Below are 10736 nucleotides of genomic sequence, written 5' to 3' on the forward strand. Positions count from 1 at the left end.
TTTTCAAAAATGGATTTGTCTCATAAAACAAAACAAAAACTAATTGGTTACCAATTATATCCTATTTTTTTAACCTCTCTTTCACCGCCACTACCGCATTTTAACCATTGGATAATTGAAATTTGTATGAAAGAGTGTAACTGGGTAAGACAACAATTTTCATAATTTTTCTGTCAGAGTTGTAATATAGCGAAGAATGGTTGGTTAACTAGTCAATATATAAGTAAGGGTTAACTAGTCATAATTTAACGAATCAAAATTATAATTAAAAAATTATGAAATAATTTGTGGTTGTTGAACTACTCAGTTTGAACAGACAACCCACGGGTACTATTCTGACATATGGCACCTGAGTAAAACAAACGAATATCTAGGGATAGAGGTGATATAAGGTACTTCATAAAGGGCTGTTTGGTCATTTTGTGAGACTTCTAGATGGCTGTTACATGCAGAACACGGCTAAACCTTTTTTTTTTTTTTTTTTTTCCAAATATATGAAAAAACAACCCTAATTTATGGCATTTGGGTTCTCAATAAGTGTGCATTTGGATTGAAATGAAAAATTAAAATTATTTTACTATTCAGTTTATTTTTACTTCTATTCATAGATCCCACTGCACTTTTTAGCACTATTCATGGGCCTCATTATATTATTTCAACTAACTTTTACTTGTATCTACAGTACTTTCAGCAATAATTTTTCAATTTTAACAAAATAAGCGGTATCCAAACACATCCTAAGATAAAGTACACAAAAAATTTCACACCAATAAAAAATTGACATTAGTGTCTATATGAAAATGAATAAATGTTTGCTAACTTTATTGTTGTGAAATAAAATCGTGAAATTTGTTGTATTCGTAACATTTGCTATTGAGATTTTAGTGTTTGACTCTACCAATATTGTTTACCTTGAAGTTTAACCCAATAGATTTTGGTAACACAACTCAAAAATTCAATTTAGAATTTGAATGAGAAAAAAGCAACACTTAAATAGTCCTAGCTATAATTTTGTGTAGATAGAGAGAGATCAAAACATGAAAGTGAGGGAAAAAAATATTGGTTGGGGGAAAAATGAATTGCAACCTCATGGATTTTAGAAAAAAAAAAAAAGTTAATATATTAATATATTATTATATTATGGCTTTTGGAAGTAAAGAGAAAATCATCTTGCCAGTTTACAATAACATCTTTTGTGGTTTTTGATATGGAGGGAGGACCTAACATTTTAACTTATGTTATTGGATATATCATTCTTCACTTTCAACTTAAGTAAAGTGTGAGGCAAATGCAATAGATCCTCCACCGTCATAAAGTAAAAGCGAAGGGAGAGAAAAGACGTATACTATGCTCTATATAGGCAATCTCTTCTAAATCTTCGTATTGAGAGAGAGTAGTTACTTTAACCCTAGCTAGCCCCTACGTAGTACGTACACAACTTGCATGGTGCTCATCTCCAATTGATCCCTTGAGCTTTCTATTTCTATAGGCCTATATAAGCATCAAAAAAATTCCCTAGATTTTTATGATTCCTTGAGTAGACCCATCAATTGGATTGTGTCAATTAACACCACCACCACCCCACCCAAAAATAATAATAATAATAATAATAATAATAATAATAATATGGGAACCTTAAAAAAGAAACTTTTTTTTTGGTTGAAAAATTCCTAATGTTTCTATTTATATATATATTACTCAATTCAAACACTTCCTCTTACATAGCACCGTAGCTAGGTTAATTACCAGAACTGTAAACTTCACCTCAATTATTGTTTGTGGACTGTAAATAAGTTTTGTTTGTGTTCGCTAGGTTTTGGTCATTGGCGATATGAAATGACAATTGACAAATGGGGTCACTCAAAGATAGGGACATTGAAAAGAAGTACATGCAAAAATGCCTCAAAGTTGACCCCACCCCCCCCCCCCCCACACACACACACACACACACACACACACACACACACACACACACACACACACACACACACACACATGAGAAAACTCGAGAAAAGCAGGTTTAATGCTAAAGAGGCAGGCATGGGGCTGAGCTTGAACGCTTGATAGTGTTGAGGGGAAAATTTTGATGTTCCCAAATAGAATATAGGGTAGCCAAGCCGAAACTCGACAATGGGCTCTTAAAATAAAGCCTAAAGGCTATCGGTGTGGTGTAAGTGTGGTAAGTCCGCCCAAGCAAGAGATAGAGGCTGCACCCTAATAAGAAGACAACAATAAAGTATAATAAACACGTTAGTATTGTTAATTTGTTATATTATTAGTCCTTTTACAGCGTCATAGTTCAAATTAGTCCTCTAGTGGTACGGTATTATCTCCAGCGGTAGGGGTGAAATTATACTAAGAGTCCAGCAGTCAATGATTAAATAAATTTAGGAAAGTATTCACTCCTAGGGGTCCTTGTGTGTCTTGGTCAAGGGAATTTATAGTACTTTCAACCATCATTACATTAATGTGAGGGAAAATTTCAATTGTTACAAGTACATTATATCCTTCATCATAATAATAATAAACAATGATTAAAGTCTCCATAATTACAAATAAAAGAGGAAAAATAGGATGGAATGAAGGGAGAGAAAGATCCCCAACTCAGTGCAGCAAGTATTAAACTAAGATTTTGGTGAGTGTATAATTATAAGGCATGAATGAGGTGAATGTGGGCTATTTTAAGTGAGTGAGATAGGATTAACACTGAGATTGAAGTTTTTTGTGAGTAATGGACTATTTGTGTTTAGTTGGAGGACATTTTTGAGCTGTAGTTGAGTAGAGGGGTGGGAAGAATATCTGAAATTAGATGAGTGTAAGCTGAAGATGATGAGTGGTGAGCTTAAGGAAAGCTAAACCACGAGCAAAGTAGTAAATAAACCAAGGGTTTCAGAGGGAGTAGCTGTCCTGGTCAGTCATGGGACATTTATGGAGTAAGAATGTGGAAGCAAGGTGGTGAATGTTGGTGCTATAGTGACTATAGGCTGAGAAAGGTTGTGAGTGAGCTCAAGAGAGCTTGGGGAAGCTTAAAGAAAGCTTAATAGGGGTTGAATTTCTATAGAATGTAGTCAATGACAGAAGTTCTTAGAAAGGCTTCCTCCCTCTCCAGTGGGCTGAGGTGTGTATGTTGTTATAATAGAGGTTTAGAGAAGCATTGATTGACAAGAATCCAAAAATTCATGACTCATCAGGGGTGACGAAATCAAGGTTTAACTTTCCTGAGATTTTTTATCAGAAGTAGGAAAATCCACTTTGAGGGGTTGTCTTGCTTCTTTGGGTAATGATGGGATTTTAGAGTTTTTTGCATTAAGTGCCAAGATTTTCGGGACTGAGCTTAATTATTGTGTATCAAGAGTGAATCCTAATGCTGCAAACTGAGATTTGGTCCCCCAAAAAGTAAGATTCAACACCCCAAGCCAAGTGTGAAGCTTTAGTCGACTTCAGGGGGTTCCGCTGGAGATCCTTTTATGCCCTCCAAACCACATGTTTCCAAATTTTCTCCTTTAGGATTCATGGGCTTGGCACATGAATCACGTCTTGAATGTTTTTAACATTTATAGTATCAATTTGTTGAAGTTTGGTTTCTGCCCCTCTTCCGCTGGAGGTGCAGTCTTGAGGAAGATGATGGAGTCCTTTCACCCTTTTGACTTCAGCTGATATGACAGCCCTTGGACACTATTCATGTTAGGCAGAGGATGGCAGAAAATTGATGGGACAGCCCTTAGTCCATTCTCAAAGGCTTGGTTCCCTTGTATGAGTACCTAGTTGCTCTTTTTGGTTAGGAATGAATAAGGGCTGTTTTGCCCACTCTCCTTTGCCTCCTGCTGGTGTTTTTTGCTTGGACTTGCTCACATGGGCTGGGTTGTGTGCACATGTTGCCATAGGCTTTCATTCCTCATGGACTTTTATTAGTAAATATGAGTACCTAGTTGCTCTTTTTGGTTAGGAATGAACAAGGGCTGTTTTGCCCACTCTCCTTTGCCTCCTGCTGGTGTTTTTTGCTTGGACTTGCTCACATGGGCTGGGTTGTGTGCACATGTTGTCATAGGCTTTCATTCCTCATGGATTTTTATTAGTAAATATTTTGGAGTTTTTCATAAATACTTGCAATGGGCAATTGGGCAATTAGTTGTAATGTTTGAAACAATAGGATAAGTTTCAAAATACTTTTGTAAATAATATTTTCTTTGATGAATTCCATGTTGCAATAATGTTCATGATTTCTAATAATCGCATCATAACTTAAATGATGATCTTGTGAGTTTGAATGTTTACCATGAGTGTCAAAGGCGTATATTATGGATGTCACGATACAAATGATGTCCATGTATTTCATGGGTTTATAACATGAAATAAATATATGTCATGGATCTAACAATCATAACTTTTCGTGGGTTTTTATAAGATGATTGCCATGGGTTTTGAGAATAGATAATTCATAAATTCCATGAGCTTGTAATATTATGATAATATGTTTAAGAATTTAAAGTATTGTTCATTATCGGACTTTTAAGTGAAATAATTATAATATAATATTTTGCCAAGTATTAATAACCTTGGGCTTTTGATAGAATAGTGTCAAGTAGTTAGCTTAGGCTTTTAATAGTGCCAACGCAAGTTGGGCTTTTGATATTGCCAATGAGAATTGGGCTTTAAATAGTGCCAACGTAAGTTGGACTTTTGATGTTGCCAATGAGAATTGGGTTTTGATGTTGCCAACGTAAGTTGGGCTTCGATCATGGATTTGAATTCCATTGATAAAATTGTTTTGTCATGGACTTGAATCATGGGCTTCTCAAATATTGCCAAGCATAAGTATTATTTGGCTTTAAATATAATATGATAATAAAATTTGATAAAATATGAGTTTTCGGGTTTTTTTGTGATATTTTATATCATAACCCAATTTAGATAATGAGATATGAAACATTTGTAATTATCATAATAATAGAGCAAAAAATATTTGGAAAAACTCAATAACTTATTAGTGATGTTTGAAAATAAATAGGTGGTACCCAAATAAAATTAGATATAAAAAAAAAAAAAGTACCCTAACAGATAGGATAGTCTACGTTTGAGGTACACTTTCACAAATCACCATGCGAGGATAAAGTACCATTTTAATAGAACTTTTTCGTGTAAGGATAGTTGGTTTTGCATTTTTTAGGTCTATGTTGGAGAGAGTTTGAGAAGGAGGAGATTATTGAGGCTCTTAAGGAGGCAGAAGGCGATAAGGCCCCTGGGCCAGATGGGTTTACTATGGCTTTCTATCAGAAATGTTGGAGTGTTTTAGAAGGGGATGTATTGGTTTTCTTTAAAGATTTTCACAGCCAATGTGTTTTTGAGAAATCTCTTAATGCCACGTTTCTGTGTTTGATCCCCAAGAAGAATAATGCAGTAAATATCAAAAACTTTTGTCCTATTAGTCTTGTGGGCAGCCTTTATAAACTTTTGGCTAAGGTGTTGGCTCATAGGCTTCGAGGGGTTTTGGATAAATTGATATTTGACTCCAAAAATTCTTTTGTGGGAGGGAGACAAATTATTGATTCAGTTCTAATTGCCAATGAACGCTTAAATAGCAGGTTGAAAAGTGGTATTCCTAGTGTTATAATTAAGCTGGACATTGAGAAGGCTTATGATCATGTGAACTGGAGTGTACTATTTTACCTTATGAAAAGGATGGGCTTTGGGGCAAGGTGAAGTAGGTGGATTAAGGCATGCATCTCTATAGTTAAATTCTCTGTTCTGGTTAATGCATCTCCTGTGGGTTTTTTTGCTAGTTCTCGTGGTCTTTGCCAAGGGAATCCTTTGTCTCTGCTTTTATTTCTTATGGTTAAGGAGGAGATTATTGAGGCTCTTAAGGAGGCGGAAGGCGATAAGGCCCCTGGGCCAGATGGGTTTACTATGGCTTTCTATCAGAAATACTGGAGTGTTTTAAAAAGGGATGTATTGACTTTTTTCAAAGATTTTCACAACCAGTGTGTTTTTGAGAAATTTCTTAATGCCACGTTTTTATGTTTGATCCCCAAGAAGAATAATGCAGTAAATATCAAAAACTTTCATCCTATTAGTCTTGTGGGCAACCTTTATAAACTTTTGGCTAAGGTGTTAGCTCATAGGCTTCGAGGGGTTTTGGATAAATTGATATCTGACTCCCAAAATTCTTTTGCGGGAGGGAGATAAATTCATGATTCGGTTCTAATTGCCAATGAATGCTTAGATAGCAAGTTGAAGAGTGGTATTCCTGGTGTTATAATTAAGCTGGACATTAAGAAGACTTATGATCATGTGAACTGGAATATACTATTTTACCTTATGGAAGGGATGGGCTTTGGGGCAAGGTGGAGTAGGTGGATTAAGGCGTACATCTCTACAGTTAAATTCTCTGTTCTGGTTAATGGATCTCTTGCGGGTTTCTTTGGTAGTTCTCGTGGTCTTCGCCAAGGGGATCCTTTGTCTCTGCTTTTATTTCTTATGGTTATGGAAGTGTTGACTATTAAAGAGGACAGAAAATGGTGGTTTTCTTTATGGATTTCAAGCGGGGTCCTATAGACATGGGGGTTTCCATATCTCTCACATTCTTTTTTCTGATGATACTATTTTGTTTTGTGATGCTTCTAGAGAACAACTATTATATGTGCGGATGGTGCTGATTTTCTTTGAACCTATTACAAGCCTGAAAGTTAATGTAGCCAAGAGTGAGATTGTTCCTATTGGCGATGTTGGGAATTTGAATGGTTTGGCTCGTATCCTTTGCTACAAGGTGGGCACTTTGCCTATGAGATATTTGGGCATGCCTCTCGAAGCTCAATATAAGGATTCATCAATTAGGAATCCTATTATAAAAAAGATGGAGAAACGGCTAGTTGGATGGAAAAAGCTTTATTTGTTGAAAGGAGGTAGGCTTACTTTGTTAAAAAGTACCCTATCGAGTCTTCCCACCTACTTTTTATTGTTGTTTACTATCCCTCAGACTATGGCAGCAAGAATTGAAAGGATTCAGAGGAATTTCCTTTAGGAGGCCTCAGAGGATGTTTTTAAGTATCCTTTAGTTGCTTGGGATAAGGTATGCTTGCCAGTTAAATGTCGTGGTTTGAGACTCTGGAGGGTTAGGCTATTTAACAAGGCTTTGCTTGGGAAGTGGTTGTGGTGTTTAGGGAAAGAAAATCATAGATTATGACATCAGGTTATAGCAGACAAATATGGGAAGGCAAGAGGAGGCTGATGCACTAGAGAGGTAAGAAGTGCTCACGGGTGTGAGATGTGAAGGAATATTAAAGAAGGTATAGAGAAGTTCTTTAGCCAAATTCTGTATAATGTGGGAGAGGATAGTCGTGTTAGTTTTTGGCATGACCCATGGCATGGGCCTACTCCTTTAAAGAAACTCTTTCCTTCTATGTATACTTGCTCTGTTTCTAAAGAAGCATGACTCTCTAACTTGATTGTATCAAATTCAAAAGGAGGTAGGAGCTGGAATATATTGTTCCGTTATGGTCCTCAAGATTGGCAGGCAACCACTGTCTACTCATTCTTTGAGTTTATTTATTCCTCTATGTCAAGGAGTGAAGGGGATGATTAGCTGGTCTGAAGATTGACTACATCTGATATTTTTTATGTGTGCTCTTTTTATAAGCTATTATCTAATCCTAACACTGATGCCTTTTCTTGGGAGTGTATATGGCGTACTATGGTGCCTAAACAGATGTCTTTGTGGACAGCAGCTAATAATGCCTTTCCTCAAGATTTACTCTGCCCCACTAATATTCTGTGATGGTTCTAGTCTTTGTTCTTTTTGTTTCATTTTCTTTATATTTTCTTGTTTCACCTTCACCTACATTGTTTTTTATATTTTTTTTTACTAATTTATTTTCCAGTTTTTAGAATACAATAATTTTGATGGAGCACGATGGAAAGGGAAAGGTTATTTCCAAAAGCTGAACAAACAAGTAAAAGCAATAAAATATTGCATAGAGCAATTATTCAATAGCTGAATATGAAGTAAAATAATAAATTATTACAATAATATCATAAATATATCACAACACCTAAAATAAATTATTACCCTAAGAATTTTTTCTGGTTTTATTAGGTATATTTTTTCATTTTTATAATTCGGCCCTCTCTTTCTAAACCTTAGCCCCCTCCCACAAGATTATTGGCCCAACCCAAAAACTTAAAAATAAAAAAATCAAAATCAAAAATTGGTTCCATATACTGTTTCCGTACTCTCTGGTTCTCTAGAATAAGAAGTGTAATCGATTTCAGTGAGAGATCTCTATCGAGATGGCAAGGTTGGATGTTACTGGGTTCCTTTTGTTGGCTGTGTTCATTTCCGCCACAGCAGAGACACAAATCGTCCGTGCTTCTTTAGGGAGCCAGAATGAGTCGCGAATGGCTCGATCCCCAATTTCAGGCGCTGTGGTTCAAATTCAAGAAGCTGAAAATTCCTCTAAAAATTCAAAACCCTATAATTTCTCATATTATGGGGTGCTGAATCCAGGTGGGCCGGACCCCGATCATAACAGTTCCCCCGCTACCAATCTCAATTCAACCGCTTCATCTTATGGGGACCCAGATCATGACAATATCAAGAGGGCAAGAGAAGCTACCAACTCCTCCGCTACCAATCTCAATTCAACCTCTTCATCTTATGGGGACCCAGATCATGACAATATCAAGAGGGCAAGAGAAGTTACCAATTCCTCAGCTACCAATCTCAATTCAACCTCTTCATCTTATGGGGACCCAGATCATGACAATATCAAGAGGGCAAGAGAAGTTACCAATTCCTCAGCTACCAATCTTCTCATTTCAAGTGACTCCATGTTGATCTCTTATGTCATTGTTCTGGTTGTAACTCTTCTACTGCAGCAATGATTTTCTTTAAGTTATATATTATGGTGATACTTTTATTTGTCTTGTAAAGTTTTTGGTGCTGGCTATGAAGTTGTTTCTTTTATTTGATTTTAGTTTTAGGCACCTTTTTGTAAACAAAATGAGGGGCTTACATTTCTTGAAGTGTCTGCTATAATTAATGATGAAAATGTTTGCCTTTAAGTACAACCTTCTTCTTCTACATTTTCAGTACTTGATGGAAGCTCTGTCATGGATTGAGGCCTCCTGCAAGTAGCAAAAAACAAATCTTTAGTTTGATTTAGAAATTCCATAAATGATGCATTCAGGAAAATTGTTCAGACTTAAATTTTTACCTTTGGAATGTGAAATAGCACATGTTGCACATGTTCCTCATAGCACATGTTGCATATCTTGGTTAGCCCTTGATTGTGACTGAAATCAAGGAACATTTATTGTCCTTGCTTTTAGTCTAATCAAGAGATCCTCATAGGACAACTGTTACGTGTGTGAAAATATACATGATATGACTAAGAGGCCTGGCTACCTCTGATTAGCCAGATATTCTACTCTCTTCATATTCTCCGATAGACATGGGGGGATTTTGCAGTTTTTTCATTGAATCCAAGTTTTTTCAATTAGTTGTAGAGGAAGAAGGACATTATTTCTTGCTACGGATTTTTGAGCGGGGCAAATACTTTATGAGATCAGTCTTCATGGGCAAGAGTGCAGCACAATGGCAGATCAATAAAATTGAACATGTTGTTGGGGAAAATTCCAAACAGTTTTTTACATTCAAAGACGGTGACGTTACTTATACCCTCCAACAGAGCATCAATTCTTTTGGTCAGTTCTTACTATTGACTGAACTTAAAGTTGGTAGGTCTAGGAGGTCGATTATTATCCCTGAAGGCAAAGAGAAAAATGGTTGGAGGGTTTTTGGGCTTGAACTAAGAAAGATGTTGTATCCCTCCCAATATGCAATAGGTGGAACTGGTCATCCAAAATTTATTCCTCAGGTGCATAGGCATAATTTGGAGGTTCAAAACTTTAGAACTTTTGCTGAAGCTGTGCAAGGCTATCATGGGGAGGTAGATGATAGAAAGCAACTAAAGCAGTTAGTTACCACAGACAAGGGGAAGATGACACAGTTAGGAGAGGAGAAGATGGTGGTGCCGGATCAAGACCATGCAAAGATGGTGCTGAGTAGTGAACCGGTGGCCAATCCTTGCCCATTAGCGACTGGTAGTGGAGTTGTGATACCCCGGAGCATTAATGGGGATATTATTATAGGAGAGAAAATCTCGACAGGAAATAAATTGAGGCTTCCGTTAAGGTTTAATTCAAATTCAAAAGAATCTAATTATGGTATGTTGAGTGAGTTAAGGAATACATGCTGGACAGAGAAAGGTTTGATTGTAGAGGTGGGTGAGAAAGGAAAAAGGAGGGTTTCATTTCATGGGATTATAACAAAAGTGGACCAAAATCCTTTAAGGGGTTCCACGGGAAGCAAGCAAACCCATTGTGAGTCAAAGCTTGAATCCCACTTTGGCCCAAAATGGTTTGGGCTCTAATAAGTCTAATGAAGCTTGCTTTTCGGGCCCAAGTATTTACGAAATGGGCAAGCCTTCTTCTATGACTAGCCCGACACCCCTTGCCCACTTGATGACATCAACTTTAGCTCCTTCAGACAAGCCCGAGTCTTTGCTGCCCACTGTCACGGAGTCAGAGTGATAGGTAGAGCCTCCGATGCTCGTTAGTCGCAATTGTTCTGATGAGATCAGCTCCGACAAGCTCACGGTGGCTGAGATAGGGGTTGGGATCAACTCTGATGGTCTTGCGGCAAAGCTGTCGGAGTACAATAGTAGCTATCTTGATGGGAA

General features: G+C 36.9%; 1 protein-coding gene across 1 annotated transcript; it reads left to right on the forward strand.

Moving 5' to 3' along the window:
• The first annotated feature begins 8057 nt into the window (after window positions 1-8057).
• Window positions 8058-9116, forward strand: LOC115974402. The gene is made up of 2 exons (XM_031094750.1): window positions 8058-8711; window positions 8799-9116. Exons 1-2 carry the CDS (start codon window positions 8284-8286, stop codon window positions 8875-8877), a joined length of 507 nt encoding a protein of 168 aa, XP_030950610.1. The 5' UTR covers window positions 8058-8283; the 3' UTR covers window positions 8878-9116.
• The last annotated feature ends 1620 nt before the right edge of the window (window positions 9117-10736 follow it).

This window comes from Quercus lobata, chromosome 2, assembly GCF_001633185.2.
Source record: "Quercus lobata isolate SW786 chromosome 2, ValleyOak3.0 Primary Assembly, whole genome shotgun sequence".
In the NCBI taxonomy this organism is placed as follows: Eukaryota; Viridiplantae; Streptophyta; class Magnoliopsida; order Fagales; family Fagaceae; genus Quercus; species Quercus lobata.